This window comes from Manis javanica, chromosome 11 (genome assembly GCF_040802235.1).
Source record: "Manis javanica isolate MJ-LG chromosome 11, MJ_LKY, whole genome shotgun sequence".
Taxonomy (NCBI): Eukaryota; Metazoa; Chordata; class Mammalia; order Pholidota; family Manidae; genus Manis; species Manis javanica.
Window position 1 is genome coordinate 12,828,018 of NC_133166.1, and position 24,984 is coordinate 12,853,001.

At 39.7% G+C, this 24,984-nt stretch overlaps 1 protein-coding gene across 19 annotated transcripts in view; it reads left to right on the forward strand.

Moving 5' to 3' along the window:
- Positions 1-24,984, forward strand: part of DLG2 (discs large MAGUK scaffold protein 2) — a 1,871,010-nt gene extending 1,846,026 nt beyond the window's left edge. For 11 of the 19 annotated variants that reach the window (XM_073215942.1, XM_037010570.2, XM_037010575.2 and 8 more), the window contains 7 exons: positions 882-981; positions 12,347-12,397; positions 13,375-13,476; positions 15,740-15,912; positions 17,978-18,087; positions 22,992-23,083; positions 24,811-24,984. In XM_073215942.1, the coding sequence (XP_073072043.1) occupies positions 882-981; positions 12,347-12,397; positions 13,375-13,476; positions 15,740-15,912; positions 17,978-18,087; positions 22,992-23,083; positions 24,811-24,917 (735 nt within the window). In that variant the 3' untranslated portion in view covers positions 24,918-24,984. Of the gene's footprint in view, positions 1-881; positions 982-1,815; positions 1,862-12,346; positions 12,398-13,374; positions 13,477-15,739; positions 15,913-17,977; positions 18,088-22,991; positions 23,084-24,810 lie in introns of all 19 variants that reach the window. The other 8 variants (XM_037010571.2, XM_037010568.2, XM_037010586.2 and 5 more) reach the window with 1 other exon arrangement.

The following is a 24,984-nucleotide window of genomic DNA, read 5'->3' on the forward strand; positions in this document are numbered from 1 at the left end:
TTAAAATAGCCCTTATGTTATATTTTGTCATGTCAGAATATATGACATTATTTCTGCCTTGCTTGAGTGAATATCAGGTTAATACCTTTTTAGCAGTAATTTTAACAAATTTCGGTTGACAACATCCTGGCTGTCACCAATGAGCTCTGTGATATTGGCAAGGGAGTCAATATCTCTGAGCCTCTTGCCCCCTGTCTACAAAATGAGGGCTGGTAGCTCAAATGTCCTTAAAATCTCTTTTGAATGAAAATGTTATAATTACGTATCTGTGTGTGAGACTGTAATGATCATCTATTATAAATCTACGCACTTCTCTGTGTGTTTTTAATTAAATCCAAGCTGAAGTAACTCAGATTCAAGTTATTACAAATAACATCCAGACACTGACGGGCCTCGTGTCTTTAATAAAGCCTTTTCTACCTGGTGATAATGACGACGATAAGGATGATATTTGTACAGCACTTTACATTTACACTGCCTTACATAAGTCTCACATTCCAAGAACTGCTATCACTACCCTCATACAGGTGAGGAAGGTACTGAGGTTCAGTGCCCTGTCTAAGGTGATGGACGGGCACCTAGAGAGGCGGAGACTTTGGGTTCTGCTTCCCACTTAAGACTCTACTTCTCCATCATCATTTATCTGCAACCAGTCTTTCATTTAAGTGACAATTTTCCAAGAATTTTCCAAGGTGTCCTTATTCAGAATTTACTCTCCCTGAAAATAAAATCTACCTTTAGGACCCTCAGGCACCTCTTTGGACGACCTGCTTGCGTCACTGCAGCTCTCTCTGCTTTTACAAACTAGTTGTTTTGTCAGCATGAGTGTGACAACAATTAGACGTCCCCTGTTTTTGCCCCATGCCTTTTCTCCTTCACAGTCATTCAATGACAAGCGTAAAAAGAGCTTCATCTTTTCACGAAAATTCCCATTCTACAAGAACAAGGAGCAGAGTGAGCAGGAAACCAGTGATCCTGAACGTAAGTAGATTCTCAAGTAGAACGTCACATGCAACATTAAGAGAAAAAAATCCTTCACGGGCAACACGCACGATGTAGGCTCCACCACACCACACACCTAGGCAAACCAACACGGCAGGCAGGCAAGAGAGGGCTTACTACTGTGATCAGTGTTTGGCTGTGGTCTGGATCCTTCCCTTGACGTGGTTCTTCTTTGCAGAATGCCCTGGAGAGGCCTTCAGGAAGCTGGGACTTTGTTTCCTGCCAGCGTTTATCCATGACCAGGACTGGCTCTGGCTTGCCTTTTCTATCATGCAACTCTCTAAGGGCTTGAGACAAATTATTTTCTGGACAGAAATACTGGCTTCCATGGCCACATATATTTTTTGGAATGCTAGCTAATTGGGAGCGATGAAACTCCCTACGTTGATGACTAGCGCGCTTGCTCACTGTCTCCCTCTCGAGAAGTGTTACTGAGCAGTGAGCATGTACGGATGGATACAAAACGGAAGAATTTGCCCTGAAACTCAGAGTGGATCATTGCTTCACATGGTATGTTTCAGTGGCAACACTGATTGTGGACAAAATGGCATTTGCTGAATCTTTCTCTTATTTATAACAATCTTCTAATTTTTTTTTCCTGACTTGCAACCTTTTGAGTTGCTTTACAAATCTTTGCGTCTCAGCCCAGGGAGTTTGGGGTGAAATCTGTCTCAAAAGAAGAGAGTGGGATCCAGATCGCTTAGGCAACACGGTCTGTCATGGTAGTATCCATTTCAACTCCACTGACTTCTTCCTTCCTCTTCCGTGGCTGTTCTTCCTCTCTCATTGCTCTCTCTGGGGACTTCCATGCAGGACATCCCCGGATTAGGTGACGACGGTTATGGAACAAAGACTCTGAGTAAGTTCCCAAGGAATGGTCTCTGTAACTTTTCTTTTCTTTTCCTTTCCTTTTGAGTTTGTTTTGTTCCTTTTCTTGAGGGCCTTTCACTCCTAGCATGCACAAGATACAAGTTTTATTTGTTACCTAGCTGTGAATGCTCCTACAAAGTAATTTTCAACCGTTTTGTTCTGCATGTCAGCATTTAAAAGCAAAGTGTGCCAGGCACTGTAACTTCTGTTGCAGTTCACACCTTCCCTTTCTGATCATGTGATGTGACCAGCATGGTCCGGATGCCAACACAGCATTCCTTGCTCTGCTGCCTAATACCCTCCCAGAGAGCAAGAAGCCATGTTGAAAGAAAGGGCAAGCTAAATGTTCTAGAACAGGAAAGCAGAAATGTACTTCATGTCCTTACTTCTGCTTTTTCACCCAGAAATATTGAATGACCTTGCCGAATTCCATGACTGGGTTGTACTTTGCTATTAGTAAAGGAGCTGTTTTATAGTCAAAAGGTACATGCATTCTCAAAAAGTGAACATTAAGCTATTTGGTCTTGTGTAAATAATTCTTTGTTATTAACTCTGATTGATTTTTTTTCTGACTTGCAGTGATCCTGCTTGAAACGTTTGTATGATAAATTTTAGCTACATATTAATATGTTTTCCTATCAGTGATTTATTAGCTGCACTACATAATCAGGTCTTCATTTTATAGTAATAGAGTGGAAAATAAAGTATGTTAAGCCTTTCAATTTTCTAGTTATAAATGCCTTTAGTCTGAATCTCCCTGCACTGAGCAGTAAAAAATAATGATCTTGTACATTAATATGCTGTGCTATGATTTTTCTTTCTTTAATACTAACCCCATTGTGTAGGCACCAATGAAATAAGAACAGAGTTTTGTGTCTTTTGCAGCTGTAACACATGTTCATTTCTTTTGTTCATTTTGTTTTGCTTTGATTTAACAACTACAGGAAATATTTTCAGAAGCCGTTCATTTCATTTACATAAAACAAATAGCACTGAGCTAGACTTTGTTTTCAAGGGCTGTTTGTATAATCCTGTGTAATGATAACTTTCGTCCTTCAAATTGTTACTTTGGACTTTTTTTTAAAGAATTGTACATATAGAAAACACAAATCTGATCAAGAGTAACTACCGGTCTCATTAAAGATGAAAACTTTATCTTTGAGTCTCTTATGGAATAGGTCATGAAAGTTTTCTTGAATTAGTGGCTCAAGTTGAAATACTGATTTTGACATTATCTGAATAGCATCAAGTCCACCAGAGAGAGTTTCTAAATTTTCAGTTGGGGGAAAGGAAAAGAAACATTTTAATATGTTGTCAATAAATGAGCATCACTAAAAAGTGTTGCTATTAGAGTCAAAAATATGAATGGTGCCCTTTTGAATCCAGAATGTGCAAATTTTTGTTTACTTTTTAAAACTTGAACAGATTTCACTAGGAAAAGTGATTTGCCAATTCATGCTATTGTTGGGCAAAATTTGAAACATTTTTTCAATTTCTCTTTACCTACAAAGTTGAAGAATTCTGATACGATATCTTGATGCTAAGAGAGAATGTTTTTTAAATAAAATACTTCCTGGTTCTAAATTTCTCCGTATATAGTGAGGCTTCATGCTAAATATTTTTAAAAGTCAAAAACAAAACAAAACAAAAAACCCTGTCATCCCCAGTTCAATGTACTTATCAAGATAATCATGCAAATGAAGATACACCATTATTGGGGTGTGTGCCTTGACTTTTCAGTAGCAGAGAACATGTCTGTTCTGATACACCCACACTTCTTTCTCTAGTGCCCCTTTACACATGTAAAATGTGTGCCTAAATTTATGATACAGTTCCAATGATACACCAACACAAAGAGAGATGATTCATGTGAATTTAACCCATGCTTTTGTTTTCATTAGTTTCATGCTCTGAAACTAATCCATCCAGGATGCAAATTAACTTGACTGTGGGACTCCTTTTACGATGTATCAGTGTATCAGATCATCACGTTGTACAGTTTAAATGTATTACAACTGTTTGTCAACTAACCTCAAAAAAGCTAAAGATAGAAGACAAATTATCCAATTGGCAAGAATCTATAATATGAAAATATTTTAAGATACTTTTTTACTGAAGAATTTTATATGTTCTTTTCCTTTTTCTAAAAATGTACAATTGTCACTTTTTAAAAAGCTGAAGTAATTGCTAATGAACCTCAGAAACCAAGTATCACATACTCTTCACTTAATTAACCTGATACTATAAAGGACTTGATCCATTGATAAATTTATCTTCTATAACTTAATATACAGTACAGATGAGAGGAAGTGATTTTTGGAAATAAAAGCTCCAAATCTGGCATATGCAGCTCTGTTAGCTAAACTGTGTTTTTCTGAAAAACTATTTGAAATATCACAGTACAAGCAAGTCATTCAACATGAATTAAAAACATAATTCATGCCAGAAATCTGTGCTTGGTATCAGGCCATTTATCTCCTGCCTGTTCCATTCTTCCAAAACCCCTATAGCTACCAAAGCAAGAATCTTAAAATAAAAACAAGGAGATACCGAACTGATTCATAATACACTTCTCAGTGACTCATTTCTTCCTCCAAGATTTTCTACTCACTCATGGAAGCGAGAAAGACCTTCCACAATCCCATTTCATCCTGAGAATTAGTTTAGATACTTTTAAATAGAAATAAAATTCAAGGGCTTCCGGGGATCAGATTAGCCATTTGAAATGCAATAGTCCACATAATGCCTAAAGGCTGACACAGAGAAACAAAAAGCCTGCAGGAAAACAGTGCCTGCACACCAGAAGCTCCTGAATTTATCATCGAGAAACATCCATATGAGACACACTGACCTTTGTAACACAAATCTGGAAAACCTGACCCCTATGAATGGGTCAAAGTATTGATTTTTTTTAAAGTGCTTGGATTGACATTATACATTTTTTTTGTAATGAAAGATACCTTCCTGTTGGCTAAAAAGAAGATACAGCAATCAAGTAGCAGTGTCCTGTGAAGTGGAGATAAAGTTTTCATCTTTTCCGTCTAGTCTGAGTTTTCTAAATGCGGTCTCTTCTGCAGATTTTCACTTGCCTTTTGCTCACCCTTGTAGTAGCCTTGCATGAGTGTATTCCTTTAAGTTCTGGCTGCTCTCCAATGCTTGGTATCTCTTTAATTTGCTGTGCTGTTCTTGCAGAACATGCTTCTTCTAATGCCAGCGATAGCGAAAGTAGCTGCCGTAAGTGATCGCTTTGGTTTGTGGTTCTTTCCTTTGCAATTGCTCCATTGCCTGTGGTGGTCATTTCAGAGTTTTTTGCTGCAACTGTTTTTCAAATTGCTGCCCTTTTCATCCTCATCCAAAGCAAATGGCTTGAAATGAAATCATCGTTTGATGTGGAAAAGCACAAAAGACACTAGGGCCGTCTGTGGACTCCTGTGTGATTTGTGCCAGCAACACGGTCTTGCTAACACACAGTTCCCACCTCAGCAGGCTGTGGCCTGGGGAGACAGTTCTCCTGGAGAAAGTGGGGGGAAAGTTCAACCTGGTGGATTTTGCTGTGCTGCCCCCCAAATAATTTATTCTCCCTGCAGGAGGGCTGTAAAGTCATTAGAGTGCTATTTTCCTTCTCAGTGTGCCCTTTCTTTCTATTTCTGACTCCCCTTTACAAGAGCAATCTTTATAGGTTACAGTATTCCTTTTTAACTGAGCATGAACCTTTTATATCTCTTCTCTCCTTGATTAATATTTTAAGGTAGATACTGTGAGATATCTAGCTTTGTATTTTTGATGGTTGGGAAGTGATGAAAAAGTTTCATCCTCTCATGTTGAAGGAAGTCACTTTTTTTTTTTAAGTGAACCGATCTTGAATCAGAAAGCTTAATGAAAAGGTAGGTAACAACTTAAAAATTATGTCTGGTCTTTGGTCAACTCAAGCCATTTGCTTAGTGTATAAAAAGATTCACCAAACACCAAGCACATTTTTTTGATCCATTCTTACCGGGTCTGGGTGACTAATATTGTCACACATTATCATTGGGATCCTTACAATTTCTGTAATGTTTATTCTCCTTAGTGAAATGGGCTACTCAAAATGCAATTGCCAGGGATAGTAGAAAACTGCAGGCCCAGTGCATATGACCCACAGCTACCAAGACAGAAATCAGTTGTTGTTTTTTTCCTTGAATATTGTATTAATTGAAAACTGCAATCGTTTTTGGGGTTTTTTTTCCATGACAGCATGGTACTTGCCTGTTTTTGACATGGGGCATCACACAGTGTTCTTAGTATGTGAGAAATTCAATTTGGATTTTGAGAAAGGATTTGGAGAATCAGATTGGGTGACAAACAGGAAAAAAATCACAGAAGAGGAAAGGTGGAAGGGAGAGGTAGGGTCCAAAGGAGGAAGAGGAAATGCACCAGAAAATGAAATGAAAAAACCTGTGATGAGACACCCTTGATCAATCAAATAATATGAGAACCACTTCTTCCTCAACAGCATTTTACTAATGCAAGGACTCAGAGGATTCTTGTTCTCAACATGGTCTTAATATTTTTATATTCTTCCTACTCTTACAATTTTATGATTATCCCAACTTGGGGAAATACTTGCCTCCCCACTCTCTTCATTTGATTTTAAAACAGAAACCAGGCCAAGAAGTGACCAAAGATTGTCCTCTTGACTGACACCTGAGGTACCCTTAATTTACTGTAAGGAAAAATGTGACGTGTGTTCAGTTTCATGAAGACCAATACCCCTAATTTCTTTGATGCCCTAGTTTTAAGTGTTGTGCTTCCATCTTGTAGAAACTGTAGAAAGGGGAAATATCAGACCTTGTTCTTTCAATCCTTTTTATGTAAAGTACATACAAGAACTACTTTTCCTTTGGAAACCTTTTTTCTCTTCCAGAGATGGGAATATTCTTCCCAGAATCATTATCACAAAAATTGGGCCAAGGGTTTCAGCTGCTTGGCAAGTTTTTGGTAGTGATGTTCCATGGTGACAGTAATTCTTCTCACTCTCAAATAATAGGTGCACATAAATGTTTATTGAGTGAATAAAGGAAACACTTGCAAGCAGCTTCAATTTTCTATGAAAAGAAAAGAGCTGGACCTGGACTCTGTGATTCATCTCTATTGTTCTGGGTCTCAGCTGAAGTTATAGAGGTCAGCCACCCAGATTGCTTTCTTTACAAATGAATCAAAGTAAGAAGAGCCTTTGTCATATCTTAGAGGAAAAAAATGGTATTTATTTCTCCAGGATGTATCGATATATGAGGAATTACAGAGGCATAATACATTTATTCATTCAGCAACTACCATCTGTCACGCTCTCCTCATAGGCCCAATGAGACCCAACATGACACCAACTCTGGAACTTAGGACACATAAAATGGGAGAGAGAAATCAATAAAAAATGAACAAAGTGTAGCAGTTTCAAGGGTAAAAGTCTAGCCCAAGAATAGTGGGGGCTTCAGAGATGACTTAAAGAGGAAGTAGCCCTTAAGCTGAGCTTTGGAAAGATGAGACCAGCTAGATAAGGTGAGGAAGAAACTTTCCAAGCAACACAGTGGCATGAAAAACACAGTCTTGCTTTCCAGGAAGTGCCATTTTGAAGTCAAAATAGGCTGCATTTTTATATCAAATTCCTGGCTTTTGCTATAATTATGACTAACTTAGATTTTGGGACTAGCAGTATAAACAAATACTAAAAAGATCCTTTTTTCACTTATGTCCAGGTGTTAGTTTTTTACTCTTAGAACCATTCTGGCTGGGACAAAATGGCTAAAAAATAAAATCTGTCAGTGCTTAGAAACAAAGGCCTAGGCCATTCTGTTTCACAACTCCAGAGGGCACACCATTCACACTGCATCCTGGACTTAACATATTGCACCAACCTTGCTTCAAAGCCTCAAACATTTCCTGAGATACACATGTATTTACACCTCAATTTAGAAATTTAGACCTCAGTGGCTAATAAATAGCCCAGACCGTTGCTGCATCATCTCAAACATAATAGAATAATTACTTGTCTCAAAATCCAACCATACTGAACACTAGCTATAATGCCGTTAGAGTGTACACTGTCTAATTATGTAAAATGCTATCTCAAAACTGTCCTGATTATGGGCCAATTCAGATTTTTGTCTGTCAACAAAGTAGTATGGTGCAGGCTTGCAGGTGTAGTTATTTTGTATTTAGCTTTCCATTGCCCTTGCATTGGGCTGCCATAAAGACCAGGTAGATATAATGGAGACCACAAATCTCTACAGCTGAATACCTGCCTTCCTCAAACCTCAGGAAAGCTCTTCATATCTTTATAGGCATGGGGGAGCTCATGATTATCTTTCTAACCCATCAGTGTTCATCAGTTACGTAGGATTCCCAAAACAAGGATCTCGAAGAAATGATCTGAGTGAAACTGAGGTGCTGATATGAGGGGACCCAAGACTTTTGCACTGGAATCAGTCAAATGATGCCCATATTCTTCTCCTTTCTCCACTCCTCTCAAGTATCACCCTTACATTTCCTATAGTTCTTTAGACTTTATAAAGCTATTTTTTCATTTGATTTCTGCAACAAAATTATGTGATAGACTTTGTATTACTACTCCACTTTACAGATGAGGAAGCTGATGCTACAAGAGGCCACCTATCTTACTGCCGGTGCAACCAAAACATTTTAATCCTGAATCCCATACATTTCCACTCTTCCTTACAATTTTTAATCCAAGCCTCTTCACATTTTATCTAGTGCATTCCAACCATTCCATGCTACCTATCAAATTAATATGAGCAGCAACATTTATATAGCATCTCTGCAACTAAACCCGATTTTAAACGTTCTATGTATATTAAGTGAGTTAAGCTTCTGACCATCCTGTGGAGGCACTGAACCACCAATTCACTATGTAACCTCAATGTCTTTGAATGTCAGTTCTCCCCTATGTAAAATGAGTAGCTTGAGTCAAAACAGAGAAAGCAGGTAGATTTTAATCAAGATTCTAACACTGACCAATTGTAATAGCTGCCTGAAGGGTTGTATTGGAAAGTACTGAGGCCAGGTTGAGGCCCAGCAGTGATGAAGGCAATGATCGATTTGTGATGTCTGTCAAGGGCATGAAATGGGGGAGTAATATCACATGCTACATACTTGCCATCTATGAACCCCATAAACTCCAAGCCCTTTCCTGGCACTAACATACCGTGGCTCTAACAACCTCATTTATTCTTACTAGTCATCAAATGTACACTAAACTTTGAACATTAAATTCACTGCCACTGACCTTCACGTCCCTCTCTCTTTCCTAGTTTCCAAAAATGTCTAAAGAACATCAATTTGCTTTTCTCCAGCATGAGGGGGTATTAGGGTCTTCCTCCCAATACCTCTTACTATGATTGCTTCCAGTTTAAACACAAAGTTTTTCATGGAGACTGTTCACACAGCCTCTGCTAAGTGTCTGACAGCTGCAGGCGTCCACACACACACTCTGCTGTTCTCCCACTTCCAGCCAGGCGGTTGCCAAACAAGACCAAGTAATAGTTTGTACCTTTTTGTCAGCTGTTATTTCTAAGCACCAACACCTCCTGAGTGAAAATAGGATAACTACTAAGGATGACTATTTTACGGTGATGACACAGCAGCATTGTTTTTAAAGAGTTGGTGTTTACGGCTGGAGTGCCTAATGGCCTCTCTGTGACTCTGACCCAGGACCAGCTCCTACCTCTACCACCCATACTTTCTCCGTTTCTAAGTTCTTCCCCTGTACCCCAGCACCCACAGAGAACTCTGCATCTCTTGCCTTTCTGAGATAGTGTCATATACTCAACAGGAGTTGAAAAAGATGTAGTCTTAAATCTTGAATCCACTATTTACTAGCTGAGCAAACAGCTACCGTTAACATCTCTTGAGTATCAGCTTCTTCATCTGTAAAATGGGGATCATCAGAGCACCTTCCTCAAAGTAAATGGCTCTGGAAAATAGAAGCCAATGGATGTGAAAGGCCTTTATGGCCTGAAAAGTACCATACAGACATGAATCATCTTTCCTTTATTGCTGGGACCTTTCTTCCGCCCCCTCTTAGTCTCCTTCCCGTTATCTGTAGGGCTTTTCATTCCTGAACCTGAAGTGACATTTGGTTTAAGGTGCAGAATTCATAGCTATTACGTCATACCAGCTAGCACAGCTGCCCTGCAGGCTCCCTTACGGAGCACCTGATCACCGCGGGGGCTTTAGGACTGGGGTGAGCCTCGACTTAAGAGATGTGGTGTTGCCACTACTCTCTGCTAGTCTGACCTCTGAACAGGAACCCATGCCTTCTGTAAGTTAGAAAGTAAACAAAAAAACCACAGATAAACAAAAACTACAGGACTCGACAAGGTTCATCAAAGCTGTTGCTTTGTCCTAGTTTTCTGAATCACAGGTGCATACTAACACAAAATATCTTATATAAGGTTTGCCTTTAAAATATCCCATTAGAATGATTTGCAAGGCCATGGGAAAGAGATTCCTATGGGAACATGATGTGTTATATTTATTTAGAGAAAAGCACACTTCCCAAAATGAAAGTATATCGACATAAATACTTATCTTTGACCTCATTGCTCATCCTGTTTCCTACCACTAAAATCAGAAAGCAAATAAATTCATTGACATCTTTCTCACCTTAAGCACTGGGGACACAATGGCAAATAAAACCTAGTCATTGGCTTTATGGAATTCCAGTCCAGTGGAGAGGTATATGTACCCCCTGATGTTTAAAAACTTTTGTTATCCCATCCCAGGATTCTCCTCTCACACATTAATCACTCTGTGAAGATTTCCCTGTAAAGTTACAGTCTAACATTGCACTGTTAGCTTGCCATTCTTCTATCCTTAAAGTCACACCCCTTCCTCAACCATTTTTGCAATTATCTTCTGAATTCCAATGACCTCTGCATATCTCAGGCTTTAGATAACAGTGGTTTAGCAATCGTCTTCATTATTTTTTGGCCTAGCCTCTGTAAATTTCAGTAGCTTAGTTTATTAAAAGAGAAGTTTTTTTCTGAATGAGAAAAAATTGTGAATCTGAGTCCTCACATACCAAACCCCTGCCCAGATGTGGGAAAGTCCCCTGAATACTTTCAGAGCAGCTGTGAGTAGATGCCACTTAGAAGGAGCATCAAGGCCCACTCTCTGCCTTTAGGAAGTAGCTTGGCCTAGCAGTGCCATTCTGAGAGTAGGCCCCACTAGTGGGTGAAGGAAGATGTGACTTAGACCTTGAAAAAGTAAGACACCCCCACCCCACCCCAGCTACCCAGTCTCCAGGAAAGATATCTACACTTCACAGCTTTATCCATGTATTGCTTAATTTCCCAAAATCAGTTGTCATTCTGAAAACTATGATATTAACTCCTTTTATGAAATTCACTCCCCTTTCCCAATGCTGTGCCTATTGAAGGAGAAGCATGTAGCATTGACAGACTATGAGTGGGTCTCAGGGGTAATGAGGAAATTAAGCGATAATGAGACTTGTTGCCCTTTGGTTTCAGGGAAAACTGCCTCACATTACACTCCTCTACAGAACAGCATACAAGAAGTCCTTGTCAATAGCCCTAAAGTCTTTCCTCCCCAAAAGGTAGTCCTGGATCTAATGCAAATTAAAGGGTAAACTCTGCTGGTTTGCAGCTAAACCAGGCTAATCTTGTGCCCAGTTCATTAACTGAGTAAAATAGACAATTGAAAATATCATTGCCTAAAACCGGTTTGATGTTCTATGGATTTTTGTTGACTTGAGGCCCACCATGAATCAGAAGGCAAATGACATTGGAGAGGTGCACACTTTTACTACTTCATCTTCCCTTAAGTCTTTTTCCATAGTTTCAAGGCCAGATTTACCAGTGATTATAACCCGTGACTGATTGAAGGTCCTCCTCAATTTTTTATCTTCTTAAATTAACCCAACATTTTCCTGATGAAGTAGCATTAAAGTCCTCAATGTCCTGTGCTATATGCTGATGAAATTTTTAATATAAATGAAACAAGCAGACCCTTGCTTTGGACAATGTGCTGCTTTGGGATATAAAATAGGAGATGAAATAAAAGATCGGGAAATTCTGATAGAGCAGCAGCAAACAATGGGAGGGCCCCTTTCCTTGAACTCAACATTTCATTTGAAGGAGTAATGCTGGGCGTAGAGGCCATGCTGCTCCATTTTTCTCAGCGTCTGACAGAAGGCAGTCTCATAGGTCCCTGCCCTGCTGGACTGCAGATACCCAGCCTCCAGTCATTACTTAGAATTACGATCATTGACAACCTGACACTATAATAGTGCCAAAGAGTTTTATGAGGATAAAGGGATTCTTGGAATAGTTCAAGGAAAGAGGAAAAGGAAGATTAACCCTGAACTGTATCTATTTCTGGTATTTCAGAGCAGGGCCTTGTAGCTGTGGCCTATGCCTGGTTGTTAGTCCAGTGTAATTTTCCTCTCTTCTCTTCTCAGGAGGGCAAGAAGACTTCATTCTTTCTTACGAGCCTGTCACAAGGCAGGAAAGTAAGTTTCCCAGCATGCTCTGGTTCCTGATGTCCTGGACATAACAGGCAACACCAATACAGGAGGGAAAAAGTGAAGGGCTAGAGAATAAACTCTGCCTAATCCTCAGCAGCCCCCCAACTAGGCCCTGCTCTCCCTGTGGCCCTATCACCACACAAACAACTTCCCTGCCAAGCATGGGCAATGACACCTCCAAGAGGACGGAGCAGCCCTCCAGATGAAGGATCCTGAATGGGAAGGAGCACATCTGAGTCACTAGGAGCTCCCTGTCCAGGACCCATGCATAAAACCCCCCAGGAGACTGAGAACAGCTCAGCCTTAAGAAGGGCTTTCTAGCAGACTTGTCCTTCCAGGCTGCTCCAGAAGCCTGCATTTCTTCTTCTGTGAGCCATTTATACAGAGCCTTGTGGCTCTTGACAAGGATATTGCAGAGAAAATTCAAGCAAGAGTTGTTGTTTCAAATGAACTTTAGAGTTCCTTCTAGCCCCACCATACAGAGGAATTTGGGAAACTCTGACAAAGTATAGAAAATATTTTGAGCTGAGTAACAGAAGTTATCAAAACATAAGGTGTCATTACCACTAAGAATTACTTTTGAAAGTCATTGTCTAAACAATGGCCAAACAGCTGCTTTGAAATCTTTTTTCTCCCACTCAATTGACTAAATTCAGTAGTTGTTTTGACATTGTGTAGGCAAAACGTAAGACTAAGTGAAACCCCTCCAAATGTTTCCTTTCATTGGCAGACATTGCCGTTGCTTTTCCCCGTTATTAAATTCTAGGAAGGGGGCACAGCTAACATAGCGTCAAACACCGAATTCCCTCTGCAGTGCTTACAGGCAGTATATCCAGTGAAGTATTGCCCTCCGCGGTTCTTACTGCTGGGCAGTTTTGCCTTAAGAATCACCCTTGCAGGACAGTTTTACTGTCGTTTTCAGGCTCTTCTCCCCATCTGCGTCTTCCTTTCCCTCTCTGCAGTAAACTACACCCGACCGGTGATTATCCTGGGCCCCATGAAAGATCGGATCAATGATGACTTGATATCTGAATTCCCTGACAAATTTGGCTCCTGTGTGCCTCGTAAGTACCATTTCTCTTTTCTCTAGAAAAAAAGCTTGGCTCCGTTTGAGATGACAAAATGTGATTCTGTTCCTCTAAGAGTCTCTCCAGTGATTAAAATACTGTCACCTGAACATCTTTCTCTACCATGATTTTTCTCTACCCAACACTTTTTCATCACGCTACCATCTATTGTGCCCTTTTAGTGAGCATAATCATGCTGCCCAAAGTGACTGCAGTCCTCTAGAAGACAGGATGAATCCTTTCTTTGTAACTCGCATAGCATTTAAAATAGTATGGGATTACTGACGGGCATCAGTAGGTTCCTATATATTGACTGAAACACCACCGGCACATCTTTCCTGTAGATAAGAGACAGCAGATACAAAGTGATATGTTAAAATCATCTCAGGATGATTCAGGGTCATGTGTCTGTCCCACTGCCTTCCCAACTGCCCCAGGCGGTGGAAGGATGAAGACAAAAAGGTGTATTAAACTGTAATCTACCCCCTAGGTCATTACAGACTATAATCTGCTTTCTTGTCAGTACGAGCCATCACCTGGTCTCCTCTGAGTGTAGCCCTGGAGCTTCTGCCTGCTCTCTCCTCCCACCCACCAGACTCACCCACTTCCATCTCTGGTCCCATGGGGTTACATAATGCAGTGTATGCAGACAAACTTACCAGGAAATTTTAACTTATTATTAGATAGTTGAGCTGTTAAATCTGATCCTGACAAATATTTCTTTCTCACTCTATGTTTCTCAGCTTTATGCTTTAAAGTGTCCCTTCTTCCACTTCAGTACTGCAGATGGCACCTGGAATACATAATAGCAGGAACTGCATGTGGGCAGTCCCTGGACAGAAGGGAACTGGGTTGATTGCTGTGTCTCACAAAACTTGGCAAGGAGTCTGGGAGGAGACCCTGCCATAAGACATACCCTGAGAAAGACTCCGGAGAGAAATAATCAAGTCAGACCCTAGTTCCTTCAGAGCAGCTGCCAGTTTGTTCCTCCACTTTTGAAAGAAAAGAAAACACAGACAGTCCTTAAGCCCAATGCCCACTTCCCCTCCACCCTGCACATGTTTATCTTTCTGGTTTTTTAATTAATAACACTAATTTACAATAGTCAATACATGTTCATTGAACAAAACTTGGAAAATGGTAACAAAGTTAAACAAAATTTTAAAAATATATGGAATCCTGCACAGTACCCAGAGATAACATCACTGTTAATACTTTCGTGGATTTCCATCTATTCTTTCTTTCTATGCATGCATTTTCTCCTGTATTGGATACATGCTAGATAGCTATAATTTTCTTTTTTGCTTAACATTATTTAAAATTTCATATCAATATTTTTCTCTGCCTTTCACTATTATGAATTATAATTAAAATATCTTTGTGATTATGTTGTAATCTATAGGTATAAATTAATATCATGAATATCCTTAAGGAAAAACTTTTTATCTGAAGTTTTGATAATTTTTTAGATAAAATCCCAGAAAGAGAATATCTGAGTTAGAGATTAGAAATATTCTAATACTTTTACTTATATTGATAGATCGTGTCCCCTTCTCTTCTTTCTAAGATGTTTAGTCCCACCTTAACTGTGATGATCTTTCACATCTTTCAAAAACCCCTGAATATATTTTTACTGTGTGTCTTTGTTTCTTTTCCTGGCTCTATGACACATTTTCTTGCTTCTTTGCTTTTCCCATACCTTTTATTTTATATAGTACTTGGTGAGGCTACATTATTGAGTCTGGATTTTGTTATCTTCTTTACAGGATATTAAATTTTTGCTCTGGCAGGTAATAATTTACTGGCAGATCAGCTTCTCCCAATTATGACTTGGTTTTAGACCTTGTGAAGGTGGGTCTAAAGTCTAGCCTAGCTTCTAAAATGTGGTTGGTCCAGGTTCTCAACCAAATGCTTAGTTCTGGCTAAACTCCAGCGTCTCTCAGCTCTGTATGACCTCCAGCCCTTCCACGTGCAAATGTGGATGTGGAATAGAGAGTTTCCCTCCCATGGTTCTCCTCTCTCGAGGATCACAACCCTGTACTGCCTGTTGCCTAATGTCTGAAATTAGCTCTTCTATATATTTTGTCTAGTTTTGTAATTGTTTACAGTGGGTGGCTAAGACTGGTACCTGTTACTATGTCATGGGTCCTCCACATTACATGTTTTCTTATATTTAAGAAAGGTAGGGTGAATAGATAGATATAAAGGAAGTTGATGAACATAAATTACCTTAATTCCATTATTGTTTCATTTTATAAAGACACTACGAGGCCAAAGCGTGACTACGAGGTGGATGGCAGAGACTATCACTTTGTCATTTCCAGAGAACAAATGGAGAAAGATATCCAAGAGCACAAGTTTATAGAAGCCGGCCAGTACAATGACAACTTATATGGAACCAGTGTGCAGTCTGTGAGATTTGTAGCAGAAAGGGTATGTTCGCCAATCATCTTGACCTCCCCTGAGGAAGATGCCCAGGTGGCAAACCGCATTGTTTTGGCCATTACTCTTTCCTGATTGCAGTCGTAAATATTTATTAAACATTCCTTTTAAGACCTCTAAGCAGAGAGAAACACTTTTATAGTAAGGTCGTCAATCTTTGTTCTAATCTCTGTAAAGTATGCTGACTGACATGAGAGGGTGGGGGTCAGAGGGTTGCTATAAACCTGAAGGCAATTAACACCTTGAAGATTATGGAGATTGACTTTGTCCTTGACTCACTTATCTTTGGCCCCAGTAAACAACATCAGTCTTATTAAAGAAGCTTTGTTCCTCTTAGTTGTTTAGATCAGGACATCCCGACCCTCTTTGTTAGCAGCAGTTCAGTTTTATCTCCCTGGAAACTTGGGGTCCTCTGGGTGGATCTTCTGGTGTATTTTCCATCACTGGAAGAAATTCCAGCTTAGGGGAGGTATGGAAGCTGCCATACCCTTCCTGCTGATAATTTCAAGGGCATGGAAAAGAGGAGAATGTTCTAGAGAGAACAGGGTAGTAAGTCATTTGAGTGTGGCCTTCAGATCTGCCTATAGAAAGATCCAAAACACCTGTGAACATAGGAGGGGAAAAGGTTAAGAGCAATCCTGTTTGTTCTGTAATTAATATTTGTTAGTGATACGATTTGATACAACCATTTTCCCCCTTTGGATGTACTGGTTAAAAAAAAAATTTGAACGAGAAATTTTATGCCTGAGAATACAGTAAGAGATTGCATCTCTTTTCCTCTCTCTCAAAAGTTAGGTTCCATGAGCTGTTTCTAATCAGTTTCCTGGATAATTGCATCTATTCTCCTCTTTGAATATGTAGATATAACCTTTGTTAACTTTAAATGTTCTGGCCAGTGAATAATCAAACAGTATTTAGACATTTTACACAGCTGCTGCGTTTCACAGATAGCAAACTTAGAATTTATTACTTATGCGATAAATTTAGGCTTGAACCAATTTAATGTGTTTCTCCTATAAGAGCTCAAGAATATACTGGATTCTCTTCATTTTTACACGGGCATTATGGATGCATTTTCATCCTCTCTTATTGATTCAGGACTGTTCCCATCTGTATAATAATGCATTTTCTCTTCCTGTATAGTTTCTTATAGCCTCAGGGTAATGAGACCATTTCTCTCCAGGAGGTAGAATAGATGTTAGGCAAACATATCCACGTTTCCAGAAATATTTTATAAAGCAACTCCTTGCTCTGAGCACTCATTGCAGTAGAAGTCAAGTTAAATGAGGTGTGCTATAATGTAATAAGGTTTTTGTTTGTTAACAAACAAAAACATATACACTGTACAAGCCTCCCTCTCCACACTTTAGATATAGTATTTAAGGTAACTCTTTTTGTGTCTGTCCTCCACTGTACTACACTGAGCATACAGAAGGCAAATACATCTAAATATTCTGCAAATATTTATAGAAGTGTTCCAAATTTCACATGATTACCATTCTTCCAGATTTATCATTGGTCAGGGTGAGACAATGAGGTTATCTAGTCCGACCAACAATTCTATCAGTGCTCAAGACCTGCATTTGAGTCCTAGCAGTGAGATTTGGACAAGTTAGTTAATATTTCTAAGCTTTGTGTTCTTTTCTATAAAATGCCATGGATAATACCTACCTCTTTCTTCTTGCCAGCTGTCTTCAGAGATGATTTATGGGAGTTTTATGAGAATGGACTCAGTCACATTATATAAGGACCTAGTCACATTCCATAGCTTCTTTGTGAAAAGTTATCAGATACTTATTTAAGAAAATAAAGTTAACTAAGATAACACATGTAACATGTTTATATTGGTGACAGACACTTAGTGAGAAAATGAGAAATGTGAATTATTGTGAGCATGCAGTGATGACCCTGTGTATCAACTTTTATTTATGCTTGGCTGTGATCTTATTTCAACCTTTAGAAATCCAGTACCCTATACCTTCTTCTAAAACACACTTTTTTTTTCTTCTGGAATTCTTTCTGGAATAACTCCATATTTTTCTTCTCTTTCTACCAGGGCAAACACTGTATACTTGATGTATCAGGAAATGCTATCAAACGGTTACAAGTTGCCCAGCTCTATCCCATCGCCATCTTCATTAAGCCTAAGTCTCTGGAACCGCTGATGTAAGTGGAGGGCATAAAGGCCTTCACCCAGTTCCTGCTGCACATGACACAGCAAATTGTTCACAGCTCTTTGTCCTAAGTGCTTACAAATGGGGAATACCATTGATGACATTCTAAGCATTCCATTTTTAAGAAAACATAGTAAAGTCTTTTTGAACCACTAGAGACATAATGATAGAACTGCCTTCACTAATGTCTCTTGATCTTTATTTTCGTTTTACAAGTTGTTTTTTGTGCATGTAATTTTTTTTTTATTTTGTTTTGTTGTTTAGAAGGCACACTGGTTTGGGTTGGGTTGGGTTGGGTCGCATTCTGTTACTTTGATTTGGGGTTTTTTTTTCCAAATGATAGAAAACAATCATCTCTGAATTAATTGTCTCTTACTTCTGAGAGTAGTTCCATTGGGAAATTTTTTTTAATAGAAGGTTTTTATAGAGGGAGCAGACCATACTTTAGACTCTCTTCACTGGCATTTCACTTTGTTCCAGCATCAAGTTCCTTTGCTCCTTCATTAAAACCTTATGAATGTAGACCACTGTCCTCTGTAGGGAGTTTTTTTAGTGGCACTGCAGTAAAGCATCTGTAACTTACACCAAGAGCTCTATATCTGTGCGCATTTATGAACAAGGGGAAGATGCATGACTTGGACTTTTTTTGTTCTTTTTATTTTTCGGAGGACTTGTAAAATGTCTTCCTTCAAAAATCAGTAAACACATCGGGCAGATAGTCATGATCTCACTATAAAGGAACGTATTTTCTGTGGCACTTTGATAGAAATTGTTGGCATTGCCTTATAGGCAACTCTCATACAAAAGTGAGGCTCCAGGGGTCAGAAGGCAGCAGAGCAAAGAGGTTAAGAGCAGGGACTTGAAAATTTGTCAGGCTAGGTCATCCTTGGCACTGATCAGTTATGTGGCCTTAGACAAATTACCTGTAATGTTTAGTTCCTTACCTCTACACCCAGCACATGAATAACTCATACCTCATAGAACTAATGTAAAGGTTAAAGGAGATCATGAAGGTAAAGTTCTCCAAGCTTTGGCATTCAGTAGGCACTCAATAAATAGTAGCTATTACCACTACAAAAGATTTCAAGTTACTTTATTGCAAAAGGAATAAAGCTATTTTAGCATCACAAAACATGTAAAAAGTACCTTTTCCAAAGAGGTCATAAGAGATAATGCCAGTGTGTGTGTTGCAAGAGCTTCATTTATATATGCCTCCATTTGGGCCTTAAGATCTTTTAGAGCATTTGACAGGGTTCAGAAGTGAACCACAGAGTACTGGCAAACAACGTGTATGGGAAGACCACAGAGAATGAACTTAATCCCAGAGGTGAAGACAGTTACCTGCTGAGAATATCAACTAACTGCTCCATGTCTTCTCTGAGGATAAAAAAGCAAAGCAAGCTATGGCAGCTGGAATCACAGCCTCAAAAAATTAAGATAAATACGTAGTCAATCTCTGGGGAAACAGCCACAGATGTATCTTAAAAGCAGAATATACAGCCATAAATAAAAGATGGACAAAGTTTCTTATCAGGATGAAAAAATTAAATTAGGTCACTGACGGTACCTTCAGCCCCATGAACTGAGGTGTTAAATTATAACATAAAGAGCTTTGCCCATAGTGGGCACGCAGGAAAATAAATGTGGATGATAAAATAATGGTTCTCGATAGCAATATCCCTCATAGCATGTATTCAATTTCTCGTCATCTAGAATACTGTGTTGGGTTTTGCACGAAGTGAATTGAGCAACTACAAATTTCATGATGTGAAAGTAATTTATAATCAGTAAAGAGACTCATAGTAATGCTAACATTAGTAACAAGAACAGAAAAATGGCCCTCACCGCCTGGGAACAGCATCTTAAAAGCCTGTTTCAGAAACAGAAAAAGAAGTTTCCTCATCATAAACAAGCAGTGAGATAAATGGCTTCCCAAGGAAGCGAGGCTTGAGGGAGAAACAGAAGTTGCCCATTTGGTTCAGTGTGATTCTGGGACACATTCCCAGCTGGTGCTCAGCAGGAGAGGGTCTACTTGCTTCCACAACTATGAGATGACTTATTTAGTTTTGCCTTAGGGCATTGTCACAGCCACTTATCACGAGGAAAATGAAGCATCACAAAGGCTGGATTCCACAATGAGGACAGTGGATCTGACGTCATTTGCTGTGCCACGTTCGTAGGTCTTGAGAGCCATGATGGCGACATTCACATCAATGTGATCTTATATTAGATGCGGGATGTGTACTTTCCAGTTCACTCACTTCTGAGGTTTTTACTTCAGGGGCAAAGCTGCCAGGAATTGCCCATTCCCTGGGGAGGAGTGAGTGCTAGGTCAGCTGGCAAAGAAGCACGACAGCTGTCACATTCAGGCATTGCTACCTCATCACCCACGTTATTTCTCAAGTGCATCGTTCACATCAAATCACAGAGCTGATTAGCACATACATAGCTGACTTTTCAGAGCAGCATAAAATCAAGGGCATGTATGAAAGGGATGTTCTTTTTATATTGTGCTCCCCTGTGACCTCTGTGCTCCACCCCCACAGCAAGGTAATAGGGGGCTTTCCGTGTCTCTTTACCCTCCATCCCCGATTTGCTTCTATCTTCTTGCTTCTGTAATGGCCTTTGTTTACTTTGGTCTTCAACTGTATCATCATAATGATTGTTTGTCTAGCTTTCCATTCATTCATTCATTCATTCACTTATTCATTCAACAAATAAGTGTTACGTCAGGCTTCATGCTACATGCTGATGAATAAGCCATGGACTCTGCCCTGAAAAAACTCACAGATTAAGCAAGGAGACAAAATAAGTTCCTATCTTAGAGGACAAAAACCTAAATTCAGTCATTGCTACAGTAAGTGCAAAGGGAATTCAAGCAGACAGACCAGCAGGAGCCAGGGAAGTCAAAGATCGACGTCATCTTCTACACGGTTTCTTCACATCTGAAGCAGAACACTGTCTTTCTGTGAGCAGTACCCCCTTGGTATCTTTGGCACCCACGAGTGACATCCACTCACAGCTTTTAGGGCCAGTGCTATTTGGGAGGAGAATTATAGATACCATCCCTCAGGACAAGATTGATTTATTTCAACAATAAGAGTTCAGGAAATCCCCACTTCTTTCTATTGCAGCTATCAGCATCTTGTCCAGAATCATGTTACTGTCTGACTTCAGTTTTTTATTTTTCCCAATAAGTCTCTTTTGAAAGAAAGTCTTGGTATAATAGAAAGTCTATTTGACTAAAAAATTGGTTTAAAAATAAAAAAAACTTTCAAGGTCTTACATCAGATTTACTCTTTTACCTTAGGCAAGACCTCCTGCTACTTCAGGCTTCCACTACTTGCTCTGAAACTGACTAAGACCACAGGTCCCAGACCAGAGGTCTGGCTTCCTAAGTGACCAGCAAAGGCAAAATGCTCTTAAGTTCTTTCTGCACCTGGGATGAATCCCAACAGACCAAACAAGATGCCTTTACTCTTGGCTGGACTTTTATCAGCCCAGCGTTGTCACACTGGAATTCTTACAATGATCAGAGGCAATGATTTTTTTGATTAATAAGATGTCTTTGATTAAGATAAAATAATCATTATTTAATAAGTGCAGTTTGGGAGGCAAAACATGTTAGTGCCTGCAGGACATGGAGGTAAAGCTGCCACTGGCAAGGAGTCAGTTTAGGTTATTTCCATTTGCATCCCACCTTAATTTGTCCTTGAGACTAAATTGTAATAATCTCAGAATGACTAAGTAGCATTTACATAAAGTTAGTGGTACCCCAGTGGTTGTCAAATTAACAGAAAGAAAGAACAAGGAGTCCTTAGCATAATTCCTTTCAGGCACATTCTCCTGTCAGAACAACAATAAACAAAGTGGGCTTCAGAGCTCCTTTCTTACCAAATTCCTCTATCTGGTTCACTTTGTTATATTACTTTCTTAGAGTCTATTTGAAAATATTTTGGTCCCAGCACTTTTGATCGTTACATTCTCCCTATGTTCCATTTTAATTCAAGCCTCCTTCAGATCTTTGAGATGCCATTAGATTACTAAAACAGGAAGTTGAGGGCTCTTGTTGGTGCACACACACCACTTGCAGGCTAGCAGGGGGAGCTGCAGATGGCCTTTTCCGCCTGAAAGATGCGCATGCCTCGGGGACCTGTCACATTTCTGTAATTCCTTAGATGCACTTTCTGTGCTTCTCCAATCCACTCCACATGTTTCCCCCTACACACTGCAAATGAACAGCAGCCCTTGGGGATGGCGCGGGAGTCCAGAAATCAAAGCCTTCTGCAAGGTCAGGACCTGAGAACAGTCCGAGTCTCTTTCTCTCGGATGTAATGAGGCCCAAAACGCTGCGATGTACCTTCCCTTCTCTCCCTCTCTTCTCCCTGTAACCACCCGTGGGAGATTTCATTCAATTCTACACCCACGTCAGAGAGGTTGAGATAGACTAGAACAAAGTCCAAGGAAGGGTGGCCAGGAAGTTTGGGATTTGGAAATCATTTCCAGTGAGAGAACAGATGAAGGAATTAAGACAGTTATTCTGAAGGAGTGGAAGCCTCAAGGGACACATGAGCGCTTGATTTAATGACGCTAGTGCCTGTCCGGGAGGAAGGGAATTTAGTCCTACTCTTGTGGGACTACAGAGGACAGCACAGGGACCAGTGACTGGCATCATTCCAGATTCTGCTTCAGTCCAATGTAGAGCTGAGTGATGGCCCTCAGAACGAGCAGCCTTGCTCACACCTGAGTCTCCCAGCTCCAAGGACGCACGAGCCAGGACTCGACTGCTGAGATTTCACTCTGCGTCCTCCGGGTCCCCTTTTTGCCAGATGTTTTAATTCTTCAGAATTTGGTGTATTCACTGTGTGTTCTAATACCAAATCCTCATTTTCCCAGGGAGATGAATAAGCGTCTAACAGAGGAACAAGCCAAGAAAACCTATGATCGTGCAATTAAGCTAGAACAAGAATTTGGAGAATATTTTACCGGTAAGTTCATTTCCCCTTGTACTGTCAGACCCTCGTCTGGCACTTGGCATGGAGAGGGTTCTGGGCCTGGTATACCTAAGCCCTAATACCTTGCTGCTGAGAAGCCCTCATTTCCTTCTGCTTCCCCCATTTGATCCAGAACCCTGGGTTCGCTCTTCTGTGGTTTTGGCCACGGCCAGCTTCCAGATCCTGGCTGGCTCTGTCCGTAACCATGAGTGGCAGATGCCACAGAGCTGTGTCCTGCTGTTAAGGAGATTTTAGGTAGTGGTTCCTCATTAACCCAACAACCCTGAGGCCATCAGGAAACAAGAAAAAGAAACTCTTAGAGCTCCAGATGGGCAGGGTCCAAAGCAGTTACTCTGAGAAGCAGTCTCAGGAACTTCCATTCCTGGCTTCCATCTGTCCCCCCATGAGCAGCATTTGAACAAGGTGCAAAAAGCTTCCCTGTTTTCAATTAATTCCATGTCTAATCTCAATGCCAAACTTATTTTTTCTTTTTAAATATTTCTTTGGAAACATGAAGTTGGGGGAGTGGAAGATTTTCTCATCTTCCTGAGTATCATGATTCTCTACTCTCATATGCTTTCATGAAACACTGATCAAACACAGAGCGTGATCAAACTTAATGGAATTTGCCTTATAACTGAGGGATTAAAAACAAGAACTTTACTCCTGAATCACCTCATGTGCAATTAGATGTTCTACTTTTTACCTTATTCAGAATATGAAAATGCCAGTGGCTTAGCATTCTGAAAACATTGAATTGGGTGATCTTAAGTAAAATTTCTATCAATTACAAAGATATGAGTTATGTTTCCTCCAGGCAGAAAGATCAAACCAAAATCATATACATTTCGACCAATGATTTACTTTCAGAAATGAGATACAATAATCAATACAGTTTGAGGAGTGTTTTTGCAGATCTAAAGTATGATTTAGTAGCAATTCGTTTTTAAGCCCTAATGTTGTATAGATAGTACTAATGTGTTTTGGAAATATATCTACAGGATAGCTTTTGTTCAAAAGAAATAGTGTTCTTAAATCCGCTCCAGGTGACTTGGTGCTTTAGGTAATACACAGTTTGCTATGTTTCCCCCTATTTATGTTTCTTATGTAAGTGGGGATTTATTTTTTTGTTTGCTGTAAGGCATTCTCAGTATGAGAATTGAGCCCTGTTATGGTAAAATCTCAATTTATCAGATTAGTTGGAGAATAAATGGGATTTCCTACTAAAGGGTTTGGAGACTGGGTAGCTTAACTAAAGTTTCCTCCAAAAACATTCATTGTTTCCTCTGTGTTTAAAGTGTCTGAATTTCTGCTCTGCCTAAGTACAGTATGTAGAATATAAGGCCTGTGTTCTTCGATAAACAGGAAGATCTCAATCTGAAAATTGATCAATGCCTAGCTTGGGGCCTGGCCCAGAATAGGCACCAATAAATTTAAATGTAAGTAAAATTCATTGCTCAGAACTACAGACATGTAGAAAGTGAAAGAATTGTGGTATATTTATTACTGATCCAGGGCATGCCTTGGAAGCTTTTTTTTTTTTAGTCATTGATGGTGACCTTGCTGAAGTGAATTTTCTGCCTTTTCTTACTAATGACAAGTAATATTAAGATTCCTGATGAGTTTGTCCATTCCTTGTTTGAGCTTCCGCTGTGTGACTGATGGCTGTCCTTCACTGCCCAGAGAATGATTCCTAATCTGATGTGTTTGCTTTGGTCTAGCTATTGTCCAAGGAGACACCTTAGAAGACATCTATAACCAATGCAAGCTTGTTATTGAAGAGCAGTCTGGGCCTTTCATCTGGATTCCCTCAAAGGAAAAGCTATAAATTAGCTACTGCACCTCCAACAGCAACAGAAGAGCATTTAGAAGAACAAAATATATATAATATACTA